The 27,398-nt window shown below is 49.2% G+C and overlaps 1 protein-coding gene and 1 long non-coding RNA gene across 2 annotated transcripts in view; both read left to right on the top strand.

The window, feature by feature from the left end:
* The first annotated feature begins 275 nt into the window (after window positions 1–275).
* On the top strand, window positions 276–11,258 carry LOC127571480 (uncharacterized). Its single transcript, XR_007956479.1, has 3 exons — window positions 276–355; window positions 1,276–1,510; window positions 11,028–11,258. It is a non-coding gene; the product is annotated as an uncharacterized LOC127571480 (long non-coding RNA).
* A 2,323-nt stretch (window positions 11,259–13,581) lies between these two features.
* Window positions 13,582–27,398, top strand: part of tprg1 (tumor protein p63 regulated 1) — a 31,822-nt gene continuing 18,005 nt past the window's right edge. The window contains exons 1-2 of the mRNA XM_052017884.1: window positions 13,582–14,097; window positions 21,081–21,172. Coding sequence (XP_051873844.1) covers window positions 13,930–14,097; window positions 21,081–21,172 — 260 coding nt within the window. The 5' untranslated portion in view covers window positions 13,582–13,929. The remainder of the gene's footprint in view (window positions 14,098–21,080; window positions 21,173–27,398) is intronic.

Here is a 27,398-nt window from a genome sequence, read left to right as displayed (position 1 = left end):
GCAGAGAGCGCCAGTGGCTGTGAAGGATTTGGGATGTGCTGAGTTGGGAAAGGACGGGAGCTGCTGGGTAACTGTTGTTCATTGTTTACATTAACCACATGGATGAGAACGTAGGTGCCATGACAAGTCTGCAGATCGGTGAGGAATGTTGTCTCAGGTTACAGCAGGATCTACATTACCTGTGAAAGTGGGCAAAGAAACGGCAGATGGAACGTAACTCAGACACGTGTGAGGTGATTCATTTTGGGAAGTTACACCAGGGCAGGACTTACACAGTAAATGGCAGGGCCCTGGGGAGTGTTGTAGAACAGGGAGACCTTGGGATACATCTCCAGTTGCCTGAAAGTGGGAACAGGTAAGAAAGGTGAATGGCACAGGACATGCAGCGCAGGAGTGGGGAAGCCCTGCTACATTTGTGCACAGGTTAGCTTGTCAGCACTGGACTTTCTGGTCACCGCACCTCTGGAAGGATATGGCTAAGCCAGGGAGGTTGCAGCAAAGATTTACAAGGATGTTCCCTGGACTGGACGGCTGGACTTATCAATAGTCTGGGTCTGTTTTCCCTGGAGTGAAGGAGGCTGAGGGGTGACATGATAGAGGTGTATAATGTTATGAGAGGCATCGATAGGGTAGATGGCCTTTTATCCCCAGGGAGGGGGGTCTAAAACTAGAGGGCACAGGTTTAGGGTGAGAGGGGAGCTTAGGGTGGTGGGTGTGTGGAACAAGCTGCCAGAGTGAGGAGGTGTAGGATTAATAAACTATAACTGTATTGATATCTTAAGACGGATGAGAATTATGGCTGCTTGAAATACTGATTTAAAAAGTGTCCTTCAGGCCAGAACAGCCACACCACTGCTTACCTGGGCTGGGTGCTGTGTGGTAATTGCTGTGACTGGAACTTAATTGGATTCCCATTATGTTTGACTATGGAGATGATGGTCAATCTTAATGGGAAATGGGAAGGCTGTCTCAAACAATGAAGGTGATACCTGCCTTTGTCTCACCCGATTGCAAAACGATGAGCTGAAGCTGGGGTGTGAGGCTGTTCTTTGTCCATCTGCAGTAGCCCTTTGTCCGTTTCCTGCTTAACCAAGAACTCCGGCACCTGACTCATTAAAGTGCGCGTGATAATGTTTGTATAAATTACCGTCTGCCCCCTCTGTACCTTGGAGAACCCCGCCACGGACTCTGCCTGAGAGTAAGGAGGTTTCTCCCTAGCGATATATTGTTAAATAAACGCGTTTGAATTAACCTGTGGCACTGTGTGATTTACAGCAGATGGAAGTGGGACTTCAAAATCGGGTTAGCAATTTGGCGAGCCAGCCAGGAGTCCAAGGCGAGGTTTTGGAAGTGGCGTGAGCGATCGATGGGAACGACGACTACCTGAGATGGAAGGGCCCACAAGGTAAACTTCACCTTGATCCTCTCGGGCAGCCGGACTCCTGACCGATCCCTTTGCTTATCGAAAACTCTCTGATGGACTCCTCGCGAACCCATCTGAGTGCCACAGGTAAGAGAACTGGGGTTAAAATCAAGGTTATTCGAGGTTCATTTGTGGTTTGCCTTGGGCAAGTATTATATGTTTGGGCTTGGACGCCCCTGTTAATGTCAAGGGTCAATTTAAGGTTTGGGGTTCAAGTCCCCAGTCAGGGTTAGTTTAAGTTCGCGAATTTTAAAGTTTAGAGCTCTAAGTATTGAGATCGGTTCTCCGGTACCACCACCCTGCCTTAGACCGGTTCTTAAGAGGGGAAATCCCCCACGGCAAGGTCAGGAACCTGAAGTGGGTGAAGGAAAGAGACCGATCGATCTTACAGATAATCACAGCGATCTGTACCAGACAGTTAAAGAAAAAAAGGAGAGAGAGAGAGTAAGAAAAAAAAGGGACAAAGTCTGGATAAGTCTGGGTCCAATACCCCACTATCTGAACTATGTAAAGACGATCTGAAAAATGAGTATAACTTCCGCAGATTATCGGCAGGCCTCAATAAAAAATTGGGAAATGAAATATGGCCATTAGGGGGAACCTGGGATCTGGATAAGTGCCAAAAGGCAGAAAAGGCGATTTGGGAACCGAATACTGGGGAAAAATGGAAAATATTAATGCCTACATGGAGAAAAACGGCCGAAGAGCTAACAAATAGATCTAAACAGAGTAGTTGGGAACATAATGCACGTAGAAGAGGGATTAGTGTACGTGATGAGAAAGGCAATCCCAAGAGTTGGGAGGTTCTGAGGTCTCAGTGCGGAGAGAAGCAGAAGGGAAAGGGAAGGGATGGATCAGAAGAAGGAGGAAAAATGCAGAAATAGTAATAAAAGGAATAATAGCGAGGAGAAAGTGGAGGCACCTCCCGACATGTCTGGTGTGCCCCTGTTGTTCCAAAATAACGATACGGACGAGAGTGAGGAGGGTTGGAGGGTTTGACCCACAGCCCCTATCTACCCCCAATTTCACTGCCGCCCCCATATAATGTGGCTAGTCCGCAAACCATTACTGCCAGCCAAGCCCTGTCACGAGATCAGTCCCTTGACCCTGTCGCGTCCCGAACCAGAAATCAGCTCAGACAGAGAGAAAGACCACCTCTGAAAGGTTCTAAAACCACAGACAAACGGCGGAACCTTTTGGTAGGAGACAGACCTATAACAGATCCTCAGTCAGACAATGATTACAACTCCGATTCTACCACTAATAGTGACGACCCTAGAGGTCCCGACCCATCACCTATGCCTAATAAGGGGAAGGGAATTAAGGCTAAAAGACAGCTCCCCAATAGGAGTGTCCCCAATCCCGATCCAGCCCGAGCGCCCACTAATCCCACGATCTAAATTTACACCCCTTGGAAACCTCAGGAGATGTGCCTAATCATGAATCAGGCACCCAACCGTAAAACCAACCCGGAGGATTTTATAGATTATATCATTGGGACAATTCCGATGTGCCAGGCAACACCACAGGACCTTTTTAGTCTTTGTTGCATGACCCTTACAACTGCTGAGGCAGATAGGTGGAAAGAGCACCTGGGTAACTACGTGGACTGGACAGCCTTACAAGCGGCCGTTCAGGCTCCAAACCAGGTAGACACCATTAGAGCTGCCCTCCGCAAGACCCTCCAACAGCCCATTGACATAGTTAAGGTTTTAGAATGCCGACCGAAACAGGGTGAGGATGGTCCAGATTTTTGGGATCATTTCTGCTCACTTTACAGCACCTATGCAGGGGATGATGCCTATAACAGAGGAAATGCCTCCCCTCAGTTTAACGCCCTCCTACTACAATGTATCCCTGAGGGAGTGGCATCAGCTGTCCGCACTAATGACATGAATTGGCCTGACCATACACGACAAAATATGAGAAGGACCCTGGTCCACTTCTGGAACAATGGGTGTGATTCGAAAGCCACAAGGGTAAAACAGGAGATGGTCCAAAGGCCGCCTCGGCCCCGACCTACCTGTCCCGATAATACAGAATACCAAATGGAGCCGCAGTTCTGCGCTCCAGGATGGGTTGACCGGTCTGATAGAAGGTATGCAATGCGCCCCAATGGCCCAAGAGCCCCAGTGTACTGACCCCCTCACGCGCCACCACTGCACCCTCGTAATTACGCAGGACCCAGGGGACCCCAACAACCCGCACCGGCAAGCGTTTCAGAGTGCTACCAGTGTGGAGTACCTGACCATTGGTGGCGGAATTGCCCCCACTACCAACGGCAGGCCAGACCCCCTGGCACACGGCAGCCTTTCTCCGCCTGACTAACCGTAGGAAGTAGCCACTCCACGTACCCTGCCCTCACCGATAACCCAGACGATGAACCCATCGTTAATTTATTAGTCGAAGGGAAACCGATCCCCTTTATGATAGATACAGGGGCCAATACTTCGACCCTTGAAGCTCCCTGCATTGATCACCATGATTTTAAACTTTCCACGGCCATGATCTCATTGAACGGGCTGGAGGGACAGGAGAGGTCCTACCCATTAACGGAACCATTATGAGTGAAATTTGGGAATCAGCAATGTCTGATCCAATTTGCTGTAACTCCAGACCTAGGGGTTAACTTGGCTGGGAGGGACCTGCTCTGCTCCCTCTGACACAAAATACAATGCCTGGATGAAGGAATTACCATTACCGGCCCTAAACCTTATAGGATCCTCTGGGTTCACCAGCCCCCTCAGTGGTGGGCAGTGGACTTCACGAACAAAGATTTTGACCCACCCTTGAAGGCCCCTGACCCACATGTTATGCTAGCTTATGACCCCACAGGGCTCTCAAGGGAGCTGGTAATCTTGTATGCTCCCCTCCTGGATGGCAGGGCAACGGTTACTGTTTTAGGGGAAGTAGTGGGCAAGGAGGGTACAGCACTTCTAGTTCAAGGTAGATAGGGGACTCGATAGTCAGGGAAACAGATAGGAGGTTCTGTGGCAGTGAGCATGAATCCCAGAAGGTATGTTGCCTCCCAGGTGCCAGGATCCAGGATGTCACTGATCGGGTCCACAGGATTCTAGAGCGGGAGGGAGAACAGCCAGAAGTCGTGGTTCATGTTGGTACCAACGACATAGGTGGGAAGAGGGATGAGGTCCTGAAAAGCGAGTTCAGGGAGCTAGGCAGAAGGCTGAAGGACAGGACCTCGAGGGTAGCGATCTCGGGATTGCTGCCAGTGCCACGTGATAGTGAAGGCAGGAACAGGAGGAGGTGGCAGATAAATGCGTGGCTGAGAAGTTGGTGCAGGAGGGAGGGTTTTAGATTTTTGGATCATTGGGATCTCTTCTGGGGAAGGTGCAACCTGTACAGAGAGGACGGGTTACACCTGAACTTGAGGGGGGGCCAATATACTTGCGGCCAGGTTTGCTGGGGTGGTTCAGGAGGGTTTAAACTAGATTGCGAGGGGGAAGGGAACCGGAGGAGTAGGTCAGAGGAAGAAGGGGATGGGGAAAAGTCAGATCTGACAGGTAGAGAGGCTTTGAGGAAGGAGAAGCAGAGTACAGGGTATAAAAGTAGTAAGGTGGATGGGCTAAAGTGCATTTACTTAAATGCGAGAAGCATCAGGAACAAGGGAGGTGAACTGAGAGCTTGGATAAGTACTTGGGGCTATGTTATTGAGGCTATCACAGAGACGTGGCTGACATCAGGGCAGGAATGGATATTGAATATTCTTGGTTTTCAGTGTTTTAAAAGGGATGGGGAGGGGGGAGAAGAGGAGGAGGGGTGGCGATACTGGTCAGGGACACTATTACAGCTGCAGAAAGGGTGGATAATGTAGAAGGATCCTTTCCACAGTCAATATGGGTGGAAGTTAGGAATAAGAAAGGGGCAGTTACCCTTCTGGGAGTATTCTATAGGTAGCAGTAGGGATACTGAGGAGCAGATTGGGAGGCAGTTTTTGGAGAGATGCGAAAATAACAGGGTTATTATAATGGGAGACCTCAACTATCCAAATATTGATTGGCACCTACTTAGTGCCAAGGGTTTAGACGGGGTGGAGTTTGTTAAGTGTGTCCAGGATGGATTCCTGATGCAGTATGTTGACAGGCCCACTAGAGGGAATGCCATATTAGATCTAGTTTTAGGTAATGAACTGGGTCAAGTGACAGATCTATGGGTGGGTGAGCATTTGGGGGACAGTGACCACTGCTCCATAACCTTTAGCATTGTCATGGACAGGGATAGGAGCAAAGAGGACAGGAAGATATTTAATTGGGGGAAGGTGAATTATGAGGCTATAAGGTGAGAACTTGGGAGTGTAAATTGGGATGACGTTTTTGAAGGGAAATGTACTGTGGAGATGTGGTCGATGTTCAGGGATCTTTTGCAGGATGTTAGGGATAAATTTGTCCTGGTGAGGCAGAGAAGGAATGGTAGGGTGAAGGAACTGTGGGTGACGAGAGAGGTGGAACAACTAGTTAGGAAGAAGAGGGCAGCATACACAAGGTGTAAGCAGCAAGAATCAGACAGGGCTCTTGAGGAATATAGAGTAGCAAGGAAGGAACTTAAGAAGGGGCTGAGGAGAGCGAGAAGGGGACATGAAAAGGCTTTGGCCAGTAGGGTTAAGGAGAATCCCAAGGCTTTTTTCTCGTACATAAAGAGCAGAAGGATGGCTAGAGTAAAGGTAGGTCTGATTAAAGACAAAGGTGGGAGGATGTGCCTGGAAGCTGTGGAAATGGGTGAGGTTCTCAATGAATACTTCTCTTCAGTATTCACCAAGGAGAGGGGTCTTGATGATGTCGAGAACAGTGTAGGTGAGGGTAATGTTCTGGAGTATGTAGATTTAAGAGAGAGGATGTAATGGAGTTGTTAAAAAATATTAGGACAGATAAGTCCCCGGGGCCTGACGGAATATTCCCCAGGCTGCTTCGTGAGGTGAGGGAGGAGATTGCTGAACCGTTGGTTAGGATCTTTGAGTTCTCGTTGTCAACGGGGATGGTACCAGAGGATTGGAGGGTGGCGAATGTTGTCCCCTTATTCAAAAAAGGTAGTAGGGATAGTCCAGGGAATTACAGACCGGTGAGCCTTACGTCTGTGGTGGGTAAGCTGTTGGAAAGAATTCTAAGAGATAGGATCTATAAGCACTTGGGAGAAACATGGACTGATTAGGGACAGCCAGCACGGTTCTGTGAAGAGAAGATCTTGCCTCACAAGCCTGATAGGGTTCTTTGAGGAGGTGACCAGGAAGATTGATGAGGGTAGTGTGGTGGATGTGGTCTACATGGATTTTAGTAAGGTGTTTGACAAGGTTCCACACGGTAGGCTTCTTCAGAAGGTCAGAGGCCAAGGGAACTGGGAGAGCTTGGCTGTGTGGATTCAAAATTGGCTAGCTTGTAGAAAGCAGAGGGTTGTGGTGGAGGGAGTGCATTCAGATTGGAGGGCTGTGACTAGTGGTGTCCCACAGGGATCGGTTCCGGGACCTCTACTTTTCGTGATATTTATTAACGACTTAGATGAGGGGGTGGAAGGGTGGGTTAGAACGTTTGCAGATGACACAAAGATCGGTGGTGTTGTGGATAGTGTGGAGGGCTGTAGAAGCTTGCAGAGGGATTTTGATAGGATGCAGAGCTGGGCTGACAAGTGGCAGATGGAGTTCAATCTGGAGAAGTGTGAGGTGGTACACTTTGGAAGGACAAACTCCAAGGCGGAGTACAAGGTAAATGGCAGGATTCTGGACAGTGTGGAGGAGCAGAGGGATCTGGGGGTTCATATCCACAGATCACTGAAAGTTGCCTTGCAGGTGGATAGGGTAGTTAAGAAAGCTTATGGGATGTTAGCTTTCATAAGTCGTGGGATCGAGTTTAAGAGCCGTGAAGTGATAATGCAGCTTTACAAAACTCTAGTTAGGCCACACTTAGAGTATTGTGTCCAGTTCTGGTCGCCTCATTATAGGAAGGATGTGGAGGCGTTGGAAAGGGTGCAGAGGAGATTTACCAGGATGTTGCCTAGATTAGAGAGTATGGGTTATGAGGAGAGACTAAAGGAGCTATGGCTGTTCTCATTGGAGAGAAGGAGGATGAGGGGAGACATGATAGAGGTATACAAGATATTGAGAGGAATAGATAGAGTGGACAGCCAGCGCCTCTTTCCCAGGGCACCAATGCTCAATACAAGAGGGCATGGCTTTAAGATAATGGGTGGGAAGTTCAAGGGTGATGTCAGAGGGAGGTTTTTCACCCAGAGAGTGGTTGGTGCATGGAATGCGCTGCCTGGGGGGGGGGGGGTGGAGGCTGATACATTGGTCAAGTTCAAGAGATCGTTAGATAAGCACATGGAGGAAGTTAAGATAGAGGGATATGTGGGAGGAAGGGGTTAGATAGTCATAGGTGTGGTTTGAAGGGCGGCACAACATGGTGGGCCGAAGGGCCTGTATTGTGCCGTATTGTTCTATGGTTCTATGGTTCAAGTGCCTAATGAATTGTGGAATCAGTCAGGCCTAGTGTCCCCTCACATTACCCTGTCAGTTAACGAGGGTCATAAGCCGAGGAACTGGGATTCCTAGCAAACCGAAGTACAGGCAGATGCAGGCCTTTACGGGGTTCCCCAGGTACTACCAGAAGGGACCCTGACTTACTACCTCACCCCTTTTTTGGTAACAGGCCATTTACGCCACCATCAGCCCCACCGACTCCCTTCGGATGAGCCAAACCCTGATTTATGGGCCGCGTCGAAAGCTGAGTTTGGGCTCACCCCAGTGACCCTGATCCAAATCTGTGTAAGGCCGGGAGTACAATTACCTTCCGTCCAACAGTACCCCCTCCAGAGAGAGGCGGTCAACAGAATAACCCATTTAATAGATTCCTTCTGAAAACAGGGCATCCTGGTTCCCTGCCAATCACCCTGTAACACCCCCATCTTGCATGTCCCCAAACTCGGACGGGCAGAATGGCGCCTGGTCCAAGACCTGCGTAAGATCAATGATATAGTGGAGCCACTGCATCCCGTTGTCCCGAACCCCGCTACCATCCTCAGTAACATCCCAGCCAAATCCTGTATTTTTACACTCATAGATCTCCAGCACGCATTTTTTGCAATTCCCTTATCCCCCAAATCGCAGCACCTGTTTGCTTTCACCTTCCAAGGTCAGCAATACACCTGGACGTGTCTCCCGCAAGGTTTTATACACTCTCTGACTATTTTCTCCCAAGTTTTGCATAAACAACTCCAAGAGTTACAACTTTCTGACGAATCCACTGTTGTCCAATGTGTCGATGAACTTTTATTAGCAAGTCCCTCGGAGCCCACCAACATCGCAGACACCAACAGGTTACTTAATGCACTCCACTCCTGGGGATATGTGATACTTCCACAGAAAGTAAAACGAACGCCAGGCAAAATCTCAGGGCACCCTTTTAAGCACCACTGGGCGGCAGCTCACCCCTGAACGTATTGCTCCCATCATTGCTACCCCACCGCCCGCTACCCCTAAGGGTATGCGCGCCTTCTTAGGTTTAGTAAATTTCTGCAGACAGTGGCTACCTAACGTGGCCCTCCTTACTAAGCACCTCACACCCCTGGCGTCAAGCCAGTCTGTGGGACCTTTTGAACTTACGGAGGAACAGAAGGAGGCCTTTGATAAGCTCAAACAGGCCCTTGCCAGCGCCCCAGCCCTGGGACGCCATCTATATGATCGCCCATTCCAGCTTTTTGTGAATGTTCTGGAGGACGGCGCTACAGCCGTCCTTACTCAAGCCCATGGGGATAGAAAAAGACCGGTGGCATACTACTCCACTCGGCTGGACCCAGTTGCAAGGGGACTTCCACCATGCTCACAAATGCTTCCAGCCATTTATTCCCTGGTAACAGCAGCCTCCAATATAACCTTGCAACAGGCAGTGATGGTTTATTCCTCCCATACCATAACAGCACTCCTGACCTCCCATCAGACCCAACACCTTACCCAAGCCCGCTTAAACAGATATGAGATAGCGCTCCTGAATAACCCACTCCTCACTTTTGCATACTGCACCACTATTAACCCCGTCACCTTTCTAGAGACCCCACCTGAGGATCTTGAAGACCCACCACATGACTGTTTACTGCGTAACCACTTTTTGACTACACCCAGTCCGGACCTTTAAGATAAAGCCTCCCAGCCAGCAGACTTAAACCTGTATGTCGACAGCAGTTCCTCCATTTCGGAACAGGGAACCCGCCTTTGCGGCCACGCTATAGTAGATGACTCCCACGTTGCGGAGTCTGCATCTTTGCAGCCCCCAGTCTCTGCCCAAAAGACAGAACTTTTCGCCCTCACCAGAGCCTGTGTTTTAGCCAAGGACAGAGTAGCTAATATCTTTACTGATTCCCGCTATGCTTTTGGAGTCGCCCATGATTTTGGCCAACTATGGGTGCACAGAGGACTTCTAACATCTACAGGCAGCCCCATACAGAATGCGGCTTACGTGAAGAACCTCCTCCAAGCCATCATCCTCCCTAATAAATTGGCCATCATCAAATGCTCAGCCCACCTCTCAGACGCCTCCATAATAACACGGGGCAATAACAGGGCAGATGCAGAGGCAAAATTGGCAGCACACCGGGGGACTAATATTGTTTTGACTGCGGAAAAACAGGTAGTTGTTTATAAACCGACAGTAGCAACGCAGGGCACCCCAGACATGGTCACTGTGCAGCACTTACAGGGGGACGCCCCTGACTCAGAAAATCAAGTATGGAAGGCTCACGGGTGACGCACTCTGCGCCACATGGCCTCTGGACCACTCCAGTCAGTCAAGTATGTATACCTGATTCTTTGTTACCAATGCTTATTGACTGCCTGCATTCTGACACCCACCTTGGCAAGGAGGGAATGAGTAATATTTTACTACGTACCTGGTGGCACCCCAGATTGGAGGAAGCAGCACAAGGCAAGATACGATCATGTTTAATATGCCAACAAACCATTGCTGGGAAAGGGGTGAGGTGCGCTGCAGGCAGAACCCCCTTGCCAGGGGGACCTTTTGAATGTATACAACTCGATTTTATTGAATTACCGCGTGTACATTGCCATAATCAATGTCTTATTATTGTTGATGTATTTAGTAGATGTATTGAAAATTTTCCTACCACTAACAATAAGGCCTCAATGGTGGTGAAGTTATTGCTTCCAGAGATCATACCAAGGTTTGGGGTACCCGACAGATAAGTTCAGACAATGGTCCCCACTTCATAGGGAGAATAAATAAGGAGTTGTGCGAGGCACTGCATATCGAACAGTAGTTCCACTGCACCTACCACCCTCAGGCAGCGGGTATGGTAGAACGAGCTAATGGCACCCTGAAGAATAAATTGACTAAATTAGTCTCAGAGACAGGTCTAAACTGGCTGAAGGTTCTCCCATTAGCTTTATACCACATGAGAATTACTCCCCACTCGGCCACCGGGGTGACGGCTGCCGAAATCGTCTATGGACGCCCGGGACGAACCCCGTGGGATGCTGACACCCAGCCCCCTACCTTGATATCATGGGGATGACCTTAATATCATGGGGAATGAACTACAAAGATATTTCAGGCAACTTACGACCTCATTAAAGTTCCTTCATTCACAGGTGAAGAGCGCCTTTACACAGCAGGAGGGAAAGGATGCAGAGTTGCCTAACCTGGAATTTGCAGGGTCGGTGCTGATACGGGACTGGGAACGACCTAAGCTGGGACCTCGGTGGAAAGGCCCCTCCAGATACTACTGCAGAGGTGAAGGTACAGGGCCAGGAACGCTGGATTCATCTAAGTGTCTGTAAACGATGGCCACCAGAGGGAAAATGACGCTTCTTAAATTTGGACTCTTCATCATTACCGGTACTCGTGTGTGGGCATTAGAGGACAATTTATTTTACAAAGCCCATATACAACTGCATGGCAATCGCACTGTTTGCTACCCCTTGGCAGGATCAGTAAAAGGTCTTTCTGTAGTCACACCAAGCTGGAGCCCCAGGGCTCTCTTAAGATATGAATACTCGAAAACAAAGTGCATTGGGCAGACAGGATCTTACAGGAGGGTGCTGCCAGGTAAATGTTTTGCAAGGAACCACAGCAGACCTAAGCAGCACAACTAGCCACCAGTCCTTCCCCACTGCTTCAATGGTAAGTGATGGGGTTGTGGGCTAGCGATAGTACAGCACCCGCTATCATGTGCCACCACCACTTGTAGCGAGAGAAAGTGTGCATTAAGGGGAGGATGGTTTAGGTGTGACTGTGCCAACACTAGATATGTTGAACTACTTGCAGGGGAGCGATGGGTTTGTGGGGAAGGGAATGGTACCCATGTGAAAATGTCAAATGTCTCTTTGGAATGCCTAATCAGGGAAAGTTAACTGAGAATTCATGGGAGGAGAGTTGCTGGAATCACTTGGTATCCTCAGATGCCTAGTCCACAGCAAATGGGAAATATAACCTGTTACCGGGCCAAGGAAGGGTATGTGCTCCTTTTCAATGGTACCTATACCACCGCCACCCCCACTCTGTCAGCCTGGTTCACAATAGGAGCGATTGGGCCAGTCACGGTCCCCTGCCCCCAGAAAGCTCGTATCCAATGAAGACTTGTAGCACGGTCAGTAAATAAGGAATTCTGCGAAGAATGGAGGGATCTTGTCGTAGTGGGATCATCGTTAGGCTATGTGTTCCTGAGTGCTCTCTCTCAAGGGGGTTCGGCAGGGACCATGGCCGCAAACAATCGGAACTACCTCGTCTGTGGACTGACCGTGTTGGGAAACAGCAGCATCAAGGGCCTGGAGGCAGTGAACCAGGAAATGGCGGAACTTCGACTTTATGCCCAACAGACCCGGTACGCTGTGGACTACCTGTTAGCTCAGAAAGGGGGAGTATGTGCCATAATAGGGGAAAAATGTGTCACCAATGGTAGGGATGAGGCCTACAATATGTCCCGTGCCATTCTGGATATTCAGAAGCAAGTAGATAACTTTGGGCAGGGACTTGCAGGAGGGAAGGGTTGGTTGGGATGGCTGATGGGAGGGTCAGTGGCATCATACCTGCTGCATGGAGCAGTAGGGCTTATAGTTATTATTATAATCTGCTGTGTGGTGTGGACCTGCTTGAATACCTGTTGCAATAAAATCTCGACCCCGTTCTAAGCACCCCCTAGGTTATCATGATATGATAAAAGGGGGGAGTGAGGAGGTGTAGGATTAATAAACTGGAACTGTATTCAGATCTTAAGACGGATGAGAATTATGGCTGCTGGAAATACTGATTTAAAAAGTGTCCTTCAGGCCAGAACAGCCACACCACTGCTTACCTGGGCTGGGTGCTGTGTGGTAATTGCTGTGTCTGGAACTTAATTGGATTCCCATTATGTTTGACTATGGAGATGATGGTCAATCTTAACGAGAAATAGGAAGGCTGTCTTAAACAATGAAGGTGATACCTGCCTAACTCTCACCCGATTGCAAAACGATGAGCTGAACCTGTGATGTGAGGCTGTTCTTTGTCCATCTGCAGTAGCCCTTTGTCCGCTTCCTGCTCAACCAAGAACTCCGGCACCTGACTCATTAAAGTGTGCGTGACAATGTTTGTATAAATTACTGTCTGCCTCCTCTGTACCTCGGAGAACCCTGCCACGGACTCTGCCTGAGAGTAAGGAGGTTTCTCCCTAGCGATATATTGCCAAACAAACGCGTTTGAATTAACCTGTGGCACTGTGTGATTTACAGCAGACGGAAGTGGGACTTCAAAATCGGGTTAACAAGAGGAGGTGGGTACAGTGACAACACTTAAAAGACACTTGGGCAGGTCCATGGATCCGGACGGTTGGGGGGGGGGGGGTGGATATGGGACAAACTGGCATAGATGGGCACCTTGGTCAGCATGGACGAGCTGGGCCGGTTTCTGCATAAGGAGCAGAGAGGGCCTGGGATGTGGCAGCCACAGCACGGGTGCAGAGGTCAGGGAACAAGCTCCAGGGTGGAGTCCACTCCCTCCACACACGCTGCCTGAACCGCTGGGTGTTCGCACCGTTCACCTCCACCCCTCCTCTGCTCTGGATGTATTCACCGCTTGCAGATGTGACAGCGACCCGCCCCATTTCTCCAGATCCCGGCCGTGGGCGGACGGTGGCGGCAGTCACGCCTCAGCCGGGCTGTCCCGCCCTGAAGTGAACCAGGAACCAGGAAACAGACGGTCCAGGAACAAACAACCAGCTCATCCGCTCTTCGTGCCCCTCCTGTACTCGACCGGCACTCTCCGGGCGCACCTGTTGGGACCCCGGGACAGACTCACCTGTCGGGACAGACTCACCTGTCGGGACCCCGGGACAGACTCACCTGTCGGAACAGACCCACCTGTCGGGACAGACTCACTTGTCGGGACCCCGGGACAGACGCACCTGTGGGGGCAGACCCACCTGTCGGGATCACCTGTTGGGCATCACCTGTAGACCAGGCTCTGCCGTGGGACAAGTGGACCTTCCCAGCTCTGAATCGCTTTGCTCGGGATCCCATGGCGTCGGGCCGGGATGGAGGCGAGTCGCCGACACCGGGGCTGAGTCCGGCCGTCCCGGGCGAGAGCCCGGCCGTCCCGGGCGAGAGCGAGCAGAAGGCGGCAGCGAGCCCGGAACCTGCCCTCGTCCTGCGGGAGTCCAGACTCAGGAAATTCTTCGTGCTCCGGGTAATCGGGGTCAGGGGTGACCTGGCTTCGGGATGGCCTGGGTTCAGGGATGGCCTGGGTCAGGGATGGCCTGGGTTCAGGGGTGATCTGGGTCAGGGATGGCCTGGGTTCAGGGGTGATCTGGGTCAGGGATGGCCTGGGTTCAGGGGTGATCTGGGTCAGGGATGGCCTGGGTCAGGGGTGATCTGGGTCAGGGATGGCCTGGGTTCAGGGTGGCCTGGACTGTAACTGTCAATAGCTGGGAGAGATGCCAGCCAGTGGATGGGACCCCCGTCTCTAACTCTCTGATTGGTCCCAGCTGTGGATCTGCCTCCAACTTGTATTTCGCAGTCCTGAGTGGGGATGGGGTGGGATTGACTGGAAGAGTCAGGGGAGGGGGACCCATGGGAGAACCGACAGGCTTGGGTTCTTCACAGAGCAGAGAAGATTCCAGGAAGATTTAATTACAGGGAGGGGATTTGACAGCATTAGTGAAGAGCTGTTACTGGGGCAGGAGGCTTGGTGACCAGAGGACATGGAATGAAGGTTGTGGGCAGAGTATCCTGCGTGTGACAGGAACATTTCTTCACAGTGGGTCAGTTCTCTGTGGAGCAGGGGAAGGGAATTGCAGAGACTCGGGATGGGGAGAACATCAGAGGTGAGTGGGACAAGAGGGGCAAGCTGGACGAATGCCTATTTCACTGTCTTCTCAGACTTTAGAAGAATAGAGTGATCACTCTATTGGGACTATTCTACAGACCCCCCCCCCCCCCCCCCCCCCCAAATAGCAGCAGAGACACTGAGGAGCAGATCGGGAGGCAGATTTTGGAGAGATTCAAAAATAACAGGGTTGTTGTCATGGATGATTTCAACTTCCTTAATATTGGTTGGCACCTCCTTAGTGTAAGGGGGACAGATGGGACGGAGTTTGTTCGGTGTGTCCAGGAAGGATTCCTGACACAGTAGGTGGACAGGCCGACTAGAGGAGAGGCCATACTGGACCTGGTACTAGGTAATGAGCCTGATCAGGTCTCAGATCTCTTGGTGGGAGAGCATTTTGAAGACAGTGACCATAACTCCTTGACCTTTACCATAGCCTTGGAGAGGGATAGGAGCAGACGATATGGGAAAGTATTTAACCGGGGGAGGGGGAATTATGATGCTATTAGGCAGGAAGTTGGGAGCGTAAATTGGGAACAGATGTTCTTGGGGAAGAACACAGCGGAAATGTGGAGGTTGTTTAAGGAATACTTGCATGGGGTTCTGGACAGGTTTGTCCCATTGAGGCAGGGTAAAGATGGTAGAGTGAAGGAACCGTGGTTGACAAGAGACGTAGAATATCTTGTCAAGAGGAAGAAAGAAACTTACCTAAGGTTTAGAAAGCATGGATCAGATAGGGCTCTAGAGAGTACAGGGTAGCCAGGAGGGAGCTTAAGAATGGACTTAGAAGGGGGCATGAGAAGTCCTTGGCGAGTAGGATTAAGGAAAACCCCAAGGCGTTCTACACAAATTTGAAGAATAGGAGGATGACTAGAGTGAGGGTAGGACCAAACAGGGATAAAAGAGGAAACGTGTGCCTGGAGTTGGAAGAGGTAGGTGAGGTCGGTGAGGTCTTTATGAAGACTTTGCTTCAGTGTTCACCAGAGAGAGAAACCTTGACATTTGTGAGGATGGCATATGACAGGCTGATATGCCAGGGCATGTCGAAGTGAGGAAGGAGGATGTTCTGGAACTTTTGAAAAATATTAGGATAGATAAGTCACCAGGGCTGGATGGGATATATCCAAGGTTATTATGGGAAGCGAGGGAAGAGATTACTGCACCTTTGGCGATGATCTTTGCATCCTCACTGGCCACAGGAATAGTTCCAGATGATTGGAGGGTGGCAAATGTTGTTCCTTTGTTTAAGAAATGGGATAAACCTGGGAATCATAGACCAATGAGTCTTACTTCAGTGGTGGGCAAATTACTGGTGAAGATTCTTAGGGGCAGGATTTATGGGCATTTGGAGAAGTGTAGGCTGATGAGGGACAGTCAGCATGGCTTTGTGGGGGGCAGGCTGTGCCTCATGAGTCTGATTGAATTCTTTGAGGATGTGACAAAGAACATTGATGAAGGTAGAGCAGTGGATGTGGTGTACATGGATTTTAGTAAGGTGTTTGATAAGGTTACTCATGGAAGAGTCATTCAGAAAGGCAGGAGACATGGGATCCAGGGTAACTTGGCTGTGTGGATTCAGAATTGGCTGGCCCATAGAAAACAGAGGGTGGTGGTAAATGGAGCATATACTGCCTGGAGGTCAGTGACCAGTGGTATTCTGCGGGGATCTGTTCTAGGACCCCTGCTCTTTGTGATTTTTATAAATGACTTGGATAAGGATGTGGAAGGGTGGGTTGGCAAGTTTTCTGATGATACAAGGGTTGGTGGCGTTGTGGATAGTATAGAAGGTTGCTGTAGATTACAACATGATATTGATAGAATGCAGAGCTGGGCTGAGAAGTGGCAGATGGAGTTCAACCTGGAAAAGTGTGAAATGATGCACTTCGGGAGATCAAATTTGAAGGCAGAATACAAGGTTAATGGCAGGACTCTTAGCAGTGTGAACAGAGGGATCTTGGGGTCCAGGTCCATAGATCCCTCAAGGTTGCCATGATGGTCAATAGGGTTGTTAAGAAGGTGTATGGTGTGTTGGCCTTCATTAGTCGGGGTATTGAGCTTAAGAGCCGCGAGGTGATGTTGCAGCTCTATAGCACTCAGGTTAGACCACACTTGGAGTATTGTGTTCAGTTCTGGTCACCTCATTATAGGAAGGATGTGGAAGCTTTAGAGAGGGTGCAGAGGAGATTTACCAGGATATTGCCTGCATTGGAGAGCTTGTCTTATGAGGATAGGTTGAGCGAGCTCGGGCTTTTCTCTTAGGAGAGAAGGAGGATGAGAGGTGACTTGATAGAGGTGTACAAGATGATAAGAGGCATAGATTGAGTGGACAGTCAGAGAATTTTTCCCAGGGTGACAATGGCTAACATGAGGGGACATAATTTTAAGGTGATTGGAGAAAGGTGTAAGGGAGATGTCAGGGGTAAGTTTTTTACACAGAGAGTGGTGGATGCGTGGAACGCACGGCCGGCAGAGGTTGTGGGGGCAGATACATTAGGGACATTGAAGAGACTCTTAGATAGCCACATGAATGATAGAGAAATGGGAGGGCAATGTGGGAGGGAAGGTTTAGATAGATCTTAGAGCAGGATAAAATGTCAACACAACATTGTGGGCCGAAGGGCCTGCACTGTGCTGTAGTGTTTGATGTTCTAATAAGAGGAGACCTAATTGAAACTTGCAAAGTTCCCGGCTAGCCTGACAGGCTGAGTGCAGGGAGAACGTTTCCCTGTCTGGGGGATGAGGACCAGGGGTCACTATGAGCTGTAGGCTGGTTCAGTTTGAGATGAGTACTTTCTTCACTGAGAGTGCGGTGAATCTTTAGAATTCTTTCCTTTGGACGGCTTCTGAGGCTTGGCCATGAGTTCATTCAGAAGAGGAATCAAAGGATATGGCTATGGAGGGACTGAGGGATATGGGGACAGTCCTGCTGAATGATGTGGGGTAAAACTTCAGCTGTGACCATGATGAATAACAGGCCTGAGTGCTCTCCTCCTGATTCTTCAACCCTTCAAAGCAGAAGTGAGGGTGATCCTCGGTCACACCACACTGTGTGCCCTGCTCTAATGCTGTGTGACAAAGGTGTCACAGAGGTTACCTCAATCCCCTTACTGTGCAGAAATCTCTGTCTCAGGTTTGTATGAACTCAGCGGCTGAGACAGCTCATCCCTCCAGGGCAGGTCACAAGGTTCATCACCCTCTAGGTGTGTGGAGTTAACACTCCTCTTCTCCACCCCGAAGGCCTGCTCCTGAGCCCGTGACTCCTGGTTCTACTCTCAACAGAGAAGTACTCCTCTCAGTGTATAATCAGAGAAACGTACAGCACAGGAACAGGCCCTTCAGCCCACCTGATCTGTGATAACCATGATGCCTATCTATGCTAAACCCGTTTGCCCTCATTAGGCCGGTATCCCTCCTATCTATGCCCCTCATAATTTTATCAACCTCTCAGCCAGTGAGAACACACCCAGCCGATCCAATCTCTCCTTGAATCTACAGCCCTCCATTCCTGGCAGCATCTGATGAATCTCTTCTGCACTCTCTCTATCGCTACCACATCCTTCCCATGGTGTGGTGACCAGAACTGTTCACAGTGCTCCAATTGAGGTCTGACCGATGTTTTGTACAGCTTCAACGATATCCCAGGTGTTATACTCAGTGCCTTGGCCTGTGAAGGCAAGCATGCCACACACCCTCTTCACTGAACTGTCTACCTGGTGTTTCAGGGAACAATGGACACAGTCCAAGGTCCCTCTGCACATTAATGCTCCTTAGGGTCTACGGTCAAACTCTATATTTCCTGCTGGAACTTGACTTTCCAAAGTCCATTAAGCCTGTCGAGCCCCATAAGAATGTTGTAAGTTTCAGGGAGATCGCCGCTCATTTTTCCAAACCCCCAGTGTAATCACCTGGCAAAGCCAGCACCCCCGGAGTGGCCCTGGTGAACCTCCCCCCCGTGGCAATCTTATCAAGTACGAAGACCAAAACTGTACACAATCCTTTGGGTGTGGTCTTGGTGAGGCCCTGTGTAGCTGCAAACCCAAACATTCTCAAAGGACTACATCAATGCACTCACCCAATGTAACTGCACTGTGTAATGAATTGACTTGTATGATCGGTTTGTAAGACAAGTTTTTCACTGTAACTCGGTACAAGTGACGATAATAAACCAATACCAATACACTTAATACACCTGCATGTTGGCTCTCAGTGACTTGTGTCCAAGGACAGTCAGGTCCCTCTCCCAGTACCTCACCATCGAAGAGTACTCGGATATGCAAGTATTTGGACAACCAAGGGCTGATTAGGGATAGTCAGCATGGCTTTGTGCGTGGTAGATCGTGTTTAATGAAACTTGTACAGTTTTTCGAGGAGGTTACCAAGAAAGTAGATGAAGGAAAGGCTGTGGATGTTGTCTACATGGACTTTAGTAAGGCCTTTGACAAGGTCCCACATGGGAGGTTAGTTCAGAAGGTTCAGACACTAGGTATCCATGGAGAGGTTGTAAACTAGATTCAAAATTGTCTGTGTGGGAGAAGACAGAAAGTGGTAGTGGATGATTGTTTCTCAGACTGGAGACCTGTGACGAGTGGTGTGCCTCAGGGATCTGTGCTGGGGCCATTGTTGTTTGTTGTCTATATCAGTGATCCAGATGATAATGTAGTAAATTGGATCAGCAAGTTTTCTGATGACACTAAGATTGGAGGCATTAGGGACAGCGAGGAAGGCTTTCAAAGCTTGCAGAGGGATCTGAACCAACTGGAAGAATGGGCCAGAAAATGGCAGATGGAATTTAATGCAGACAAGTGTGGGGTGTTGCATTTTGGAAGGACACATCAAGGTAGGACATACACAGTAAATGGTAGGGCACTGAGGAGTGCGGAGGAACAAAGGGATCTGGGAGTTCAGATACATAATTCCCTAAAAATAGAGTCACAGGTAGACAGGGTTGTAAAAAAGGCTTTTGACATCCTGGCATTCATAAATCAAAAGTATTGAGTATAGGAGTTGGGATGTTATGGTGAGGTTGTTTAAGACATTGGTGAGGCCAAATTTGGAGTATTGCGTGCAGTTCTGGTCACCTAACTACAGGAAGGATATTTGTAAGATTGAAAGAGTGCAGAGGAGATTTACTAAAATGTTGCCGGGTCTTCAGGAGTTGAGTTACAGGGAAAGATTGAACAGGTTAGGACTTTATTCTTTGGAGCGCAGAAGAATGAGGGGAGATTTGATAGAGGTTTACAAAATTATGAGGGGTATAGACAGAGTTAATTCAAATAGGCTCTTTCCACCGAGATTAGGAGAGATAAGTACGAGAGGACATGGCTTTAGGGTGAAAGGGGAAAGGTTTGGGGGGAACATTAGGGAGAACTTCTTCACTCAAAGAGTGGTGGGATTGTGGAAGGGGCTGCCATCTGATGTAGTAGATGCGGGCTCACTCTTGAGTTTTAAGAATAAATTGGATAGATACATGGAAAGGAGAGGTCTGGAGGGTTATGGACTGGGTGCAGGTAAATGGGACTAGCGGAATAATGTTTCGGCACAGACTGGAAGGGCTGAATGGCCTGTTTTTCTGTGCTGTAGTGTCCTGTGGTTCTATGGTTCTACTCTGCCTTCCTGTTCTGTACCAAAGTGGATGACCTGACATTTTTCCACACTACGTGTCACCCACCATCTTCACACACTCACTTACCTTCTATACCTCCTGGCTCCTCCTTTGTCGAGCGCTAAAATGCTCCCAGTCAGGCTGACTGCTGTTTGATAACATCACAAGCCTTTTCCTTTGATGTAACACTCCTGCTTTATCCCGTCACGCAAAAATGGAGGACTTTCCCTTTTGGGATTTTGTGCCTTAAAGAATCTCACGAAGGTAGAAACAGGCAGCACAGGAACAGACCCTCCTCTGTCACTTTGTCCACGCAGCAGGTTGTCCGTTGCTCCAGGTTCCAGCGGCTGCTGTCTCTGGTGTCTCCATTACATGAAACCCATTTGTTCACATTAGCCCCTTATCCCTATACGCCCCAAGTACCTGTCCAAGCACCTCGTTAACAATGTCATTGTACTGACCTTCACCGCCACCTCTGGCAGTTCATTGCAGATCCCCAACGCCAAGTGTGGAAAAACTTGCCCCTCAAAGGAGTTACTTTCAGCGAGCCAGTAACTGTTCACTTGTGTCACTGTGTGAGATCACTGCCCAAACCACCAGAAATCAACTGGCCCTCAGCTGACAGCCATTCCTGGGATCTATCTGTACACAGAATACTGGCCTGACTTGCAGGTGGTTGGGTAAAGCCGGCCTCTGTCACCAAACTATCACCAATGCCGGTGCTCTCTTCATGTTCTTTCAGCCTGGGATGTTCGAGCAAGCCTTGGCCGACATCACAGCCCAGATAGACCAGCAAGCAGATGGAGAAGTACAGAGCACCTGGCTCCTGACTGAGTGAGTATTTACGTTATACATGGTGCCTGTCCCAGCTCAGGGGGCAGCACAGGCTGATGTCTCCCCCAGACTCACTGAGTTGAGGTCCAGTGTGCGTGAGCGCACGTTGTTAGTGGTCACAATGGACCTTGGAATAAAGATGCTGAATTCCACATTCCATCTGGTGAAGTGGGCAGGGATTCCACGACTCACCGGACAAATTCCTGGGATGAAAAGGTTGTCCTATCATGTGGCTGAAGAAATTAGATCCATACACTTTGGAGTTGAGAAGAATGAGGGTAATCTACTGAAACATAGAAGGTCCCGAGGTGTTTCTGCCAGTGGGGAGAGTCTTGAATAAGGGGAGAAAATTACAAGATTGAGTGGTCATTTAAGTAGACGAGTGCAGGAACTTCTTGTAATTCTTTGGCACCCTCTACTCCAGGGGTACTCGGAGAGGAACCAGATAAATGTTTGAAAGACTGGGAAATTAAGGGCGATGGAGAACTGGCACAGCAGAGGAGATGAGGCCTGGGGCAGGTCAACCATGGTCACATTTTCAGTCATGCAGCACAGAAACAGACCCTTCGGCCCACACAGTCCATGCTGACCACCGACCATCCACACACCAGGGATAATTTACAGCAATTAACTCACCAAGCCGCGCATCTCTGGGATGTGGGAGGGAACTGGAGCCCCTGGTGCAGTCATGGGGAGAGCGTGCAAACTCCACACAGACAGCACTGGAGGTCAGGATTGAACCCGGGGTCTCTGGAGCTGTGAGGAAGTGGCTCTACCCGCTGAGCCACTGCCCACCTGGTAAACATTGAGACTCTGAGAGGCCTTCTCTTCCCCGCTATCTTCTGATGTTCTTTATAATCAGACAGGGCCCTTGAGGAATATAAAGAAAGCAGAAATGACCAAGCAGGGAATTAGGAGGCTAAAAGGGGCCATGAAATGTCCTTGGCAAGTAGGATTAAGGAGAATCCCAAGGCATTTTATACATACATTAAAAACAAGGGTAATTAGGGAGAGGGTAGGATCTCTCAAGGACAAAGGAGGGAGCCAGAGGATGTGGACGAGGTACTAAGCAACTACTTTGCATCGGTATTGACCAGGGAGAAGGCCACAGTGAGATCAGTGACATCAGTATGCTGATGTTCTAGGGCAAGCTGATATCAATGAGGAGGAGGTGTTGGGTCTCTTGAAGATCATTAAGGTGGATAAGTCCCCAGGAACTGATGGGATCTATCCCAAGTCACTGAGAGTCAAGAGATTGCTGGCCTTGCTCTTTAGCCACAGCCGAGGTCCCAGAGTTCTGGAGAATGGCCAATGTTGTTGCAAAAAAAATAGCTGCTGGAGGAACTCAGTGGGTCAGGCAGTGTGTGTGGAGGGAAGTGGACAGTCAACACTGTATCTGGACTGAAAGAGTAGAGGGGAGAGTATAAAGAGCTGGGGGCAGGTGGAGAAAGAGCTGGCAAGCGATAGGTGGATCCAGGTGAGGTGGGGTTGATGGCAGATGGTCAGGTGGGGGAGGGATGTGGAAATCGTGACGGGGGCGGGAGGTCATAGGTGGGGAAGGGGTTTGAGAAGAAAGGGGTGTGCTTTAGGGCATGAGACGATCAGAAGAAAGGAAGCACCTTACCTGAAGTTGGAGATTCAATGTTCATGCTGTTGAGCTGTGGACTACCCAGGTGGAACATGAGGTGCTGTTCTTCTAGTTGATGTTTGGTCTCACTCCTGCAGTGGAGGGGGCAGAGGACAGACAGGTCAGTGTGGGAATGGAGAGGGGGATTCAAACGGTTGGGAACCGGGAGCTCCAGACAGCCATGGCGGACAGAGCGCAGGTGCTCGGCAGAGCAGTTGCCTGGTCTCACCGATGTAGAAGAGGCCACATTGGGAGCACCAGATGCAGTAGAGCAGGTTGGAGGAGGTACACGTGAATGTCTGCCTCACCTGGAAGGGCCGTTCAGGTTCCGAGATGGAGGTGTTGAGACAGTGTTGCACCTGCTACAGCTATAGGGGAAAGTGCCCGGGGAGTGATGAGTGAACCAGGGAGTCACTGAGAGAGTGGTCCTTGTGGAAAGCAGGAAGGGGTGGGGAGGGAAAGATATGACTGGTGGTGGAATGACTTTGTAGGTGGTGGAAACGTTAAAGAATGATGTGCTGGACGGATGGGCTGGTGGTTGAAAGGTAAGGGCCAGAGGAACTGTCTGGGGTGAGAGCAGAAGTGCAGGGAATGAAGAGGATACAGGTGAGGACTCTACAGTGCGGGGGAGCCCTGTTGCCTGAAAAGGGTCAATGTTGATCCTTTGTTTAAGAGGAACAATGGGGATAATCCAGCAAATTATAGGCCGATGAACCTGACGTCAGTGGTAGGGAAATGACTGGAGAAGATTCTTAGGGATGGGACCTACTCACATCTAGATAAGCATGGACTTATTAGAGACAGTCAGCATGGCTTTGTGGGGGGAAGATCGTGGATCATCAACCAGTTCTTACCCCACCCCTTCACCTATTATACTGGCTACCTCCCCTGTTTCTTTCCAGTCAGGATAAAGGGTCTTGACCTGAAACATCGACTGTCCATAGATGCTGCCTGACCAGCTGAGTTTCTCCAGTACTTTGTGTGTTGATGACATCTTACAAGCGACTGAGTTTTTTGAGGAGGTGATGAAGATGATTGATGAGGGTAGGGCAGTGGACATTCGACAAGGTCCATCATGGTGGTAAGATTAAGGTACATGGGATCCACGGTGACTTGGTGGACTGGATTCAAACTTGGCTTGGCCGTAGAAGACGGAGAGTAGTGGTGGAAGGGAGTTATTCTGGCTGGATGTCTGGGAGTAGTGGTGTTCCGCAGGATCAGTTCTGGGACCTCTGCTGTTTGTGATGTACATCAATGGTTTGAATGAAAAGGTTGGTGGGCTGATTAGACAGAGTAATCCTTTTCCCCAGAGTGGAAATGTCAAATACTAGAGGGCATAAGTCTAAGGTGGGAGGAGGAAGTCTGAAGGAGATTTCTTGACACAGGAAGCGGCAGGTGCCTGGAACACACTGCCGGGGAAGGTGGTGGAAGCAGGTATGATATCAACGTGCAGAAGGCACATGGACAGGCAGAGAATAGCGGGATATGGACCACGTGTAGACAGATGGGATTAGTTTAAATTGGCATCATCATCGGCACAGACATGGTGGGCCAAAGGACCTGTTCCTGCGCTGTACTGTTGTGTGTTCTATGTTTTAACTGAATGTGTAGTTCAGAGGCTGGTGTGCAGGAAAAGGGCTGCAATTTGTAACCAGCATCCTAGTAAATAAAATAACCAGGGCAGTAGATGAGTTATTAAATAGTGAGAGGGCAGGGGTCTGGTGAGGGATGCTTCGAAAGTTGAAGGAGAAACCGATAGTGCAGGCAGTGAGATGGGTGTCGGTAACCAGGGATGTGCAGACAAGTCTACCTCCAGTGGGAGACAGAGGGGGAAATGGGACAACGTCAAAACTGAAGGCTCTTCATGGGCAGACGTTGTTTGGGGCTGAATTAATGCAAAATAGAAATAAATGGGCAGGAGCTACTGGCTGTTTCAGGTTGACCAAGGATGAGAATTAAACATTCTTTTAGAAGAGAGAAGCAAATGAAAGGAGTTGGATGCTGAAGTTTCAGAGTGTGACAGGCCTTGGTCACACACTCAGGGTCTGAGATCAGATAATCGTGTAGGACCAGTTTCATTGAGCTAAGAAACAGCAAGGGGCAGAAAATATGGCTGGGATTGTGTGTAGTGGTGGTGCAGGATATTAGAGGGACATGTAACTGGGGTAATTCAATAATTCTGGAGACTTTAATCTGCCTATAGATTGGGCAAACCAAATTAGTGGTGGTGGTGCGGGGGATGGAGGTGGTGGTGGTGCGGGGGATGGAGGTGGTGGTGGTGCTGGGGATGGAAGTGGTGGTGGTGCGGGGGATGGAGGTGGTGGTGCTGGGGATGGAAGTGGTGGTGGTGCGGGGGATGGTGGTGCGGGGGTTCGAAGCATGCGGTGAGGACAGGGGATTGAGTCCGAGGTCAGCAGAGGAGGCGACAAGAGGACAGGCTGTTTTAGGTTGAGTGTTGCCGGATGAGAAAGGGTTAACTGGTGGTTAAGGGGCATTTAGGGAACAGTGAAGTAATATAACGGAATTTTATTTAAAATTAATGTTAGTTCGACCTGAAAACAGGATCTTAAATCTGAATAAATCAATTTACGAAGGCGTGAGGTGTGAGCTGTCTGTGCTAGACTGGAAAACAAAATTGAAAGGTATGACTGTAAGCAAGCAATGGTTAATATTCAAAGAATGAGTATGTTGTTTGCAACTAAAATATATCAACAGGCAAATAAACCTCATTAGGATCAGTGGACCAGCCCCATTTATCCAGTGAAGTTAAAGGTGGGGTTAAAAGAAAACACGGTCATCCTGACGATTGGGAAGCTATCAGATTGGGGGCGTAGTGCACAGTGAGGAAGGTTATCAAAGCTTGTAAAGTGATCTGGACCAGATGGGAAAATGGGCTGAAAAATGGCAGATGGAATTTAATGCAGACACGTGTGAGGTGATGGGAGGACAAATCAGGGTAAGACTTACACAGTGAATGGTTGGCATTCAGGATGAAGGGGTCTATTGGATTCAACATTGGTTTAGTGGGAGAAGCCAGAGAGTGGTAGTAGATGGTTGTCTCTCTGACTGGAGACCTGTGACTAGTGGTGTGCCGCAGGGATCGTGCTGGGTCCATTATTAATGACTTAGATGATAATGTGGTAAACTGGATCAGCAAATTTGCAGATGACACCAAGGTTGGGGGTGTAGTGGACAGCAAGAGAGGCTATCAAAGCTCGCAGTGTGATCTTGACCAGTGAGGAAAATAGGCTGAAAAATGGCTGATAATTTAATGCAGACAAGTGTGAGGTGATGCACTTTGGGAGGACAAACCAGGGTAAGACTTACACATGGTCGGGCACTGAGGTGTGCGGTAGAACAAAGGGACCTGGGAATACAGATCCATAGTTCCTTGAAAGTGGCATCACAGGTAGATAGGGTCGTAAAGAGAGCTTTTGGCACTTTGGTCTTCATAAATCAGGGCACTGAGTACAGGAGTTGGGATGTTATGTTGAAGTTGTACAAGACATTGGTGAGGCCAAATTTAGAGTATTGTGTACAGTTCTGGTCACCTACCTACAGGAAAGATATCAATAAGCTTGAAAGAGTGCCGAGAAAATTTACACAGATGTTGCCGGGACTTGAGGACCTGAGTTATAGGGAAAGGTTGAATAGGTTAGGACTTTATTTCCTGGACCACAGGAGAATGAGGTGAGATCTTATAGAGGTATACAAAATTGAGGGGTATAGTTAGGGTGAATGCTGCAGGCTTTTTCCCCTCAGGTTGGGTGAGACTAGAACTAGAGGTCATAGGTTTAGGGTGAAAGGTGAAATATTTAAGGGGAATCTGAGGGGGAACTTCTTCACTCAGAGGGTGGTGCGAGTGTGGAACGAGCTGCCCGCGGAAGTGGTGGATGTGGGTTCAATTGTAACATTTAAGAGAGGTTTGGATAGGTGCATGGATGGGAGGGGTTTGGAGGGATATGGTCCGGGTGCAGGTAGATGGGACTAGGCAGGAAACCAAACTGGCATGGATTAGATGGGCCGAAGGGCCTGTTTCTGTGCTGCAGTGCTCTATGACTCTAGGTCAGCAGAGGACTGAGGTACTGACAAGGAGAGGGAAGGTAGAACATGGGAGCAGTTGGAGAGGAAGAGAAGGACTGATGAAGGAGCTTATAGATGAGTAAATCAGAAAATACCTCAACGTGAACATGGTCCCTTACAAAGTATTTGTTGAACTTCTCTGCCATCTCTTCATTGAGGAATGAAGAAATGGCAGAGAAGTTAAACAAATATTTTGTGTCTGCCTTCATAAATGAAGATACAAGAACTTTCTGGAAATTGTAGAGAACTACAGGTCTAGACTGAATACTTCCAAAAGTGAAATATTGAGAGTACAGAAACTGTATGTTTCTGTTAGGATAAAAGGCAAGGCTAACAGGTTTCGGGAACCTTGGTTATCGAAGGATATTGAGGCCCTGGTAAAGAAAAAGAAGGCACACATTGGGTATAGGCCATTAGGATCAAATGAGGCGCTTGAGGAGTATAAGAAATGCAAGAGAACACTTGAGTGAGAAATCAGGAAAGCAAAAAGAGGACATGAGGTTGCTCTGGCAGACA

This window comes from Pristis pectinata, chromosome 6 (assembly GCF_009764475.1).
Source record: "Pristis pectinata isolate sPriPec2 chromosome 6, sPriPec2.1.pri, whole genome shotgun sequence".
Taxonomy (NCBI): domain Eukaryota; kingdom Metazoa; phylum Chordata; class Chondrichthyes; order Rhinopristiformes; family Pristidae; genus Pristis; species Pristis pectinata.
Note: the sequence above shows the minus strand (reverse complement) of the source record. Positions and strands in the feature narration are given on the sequence as shown.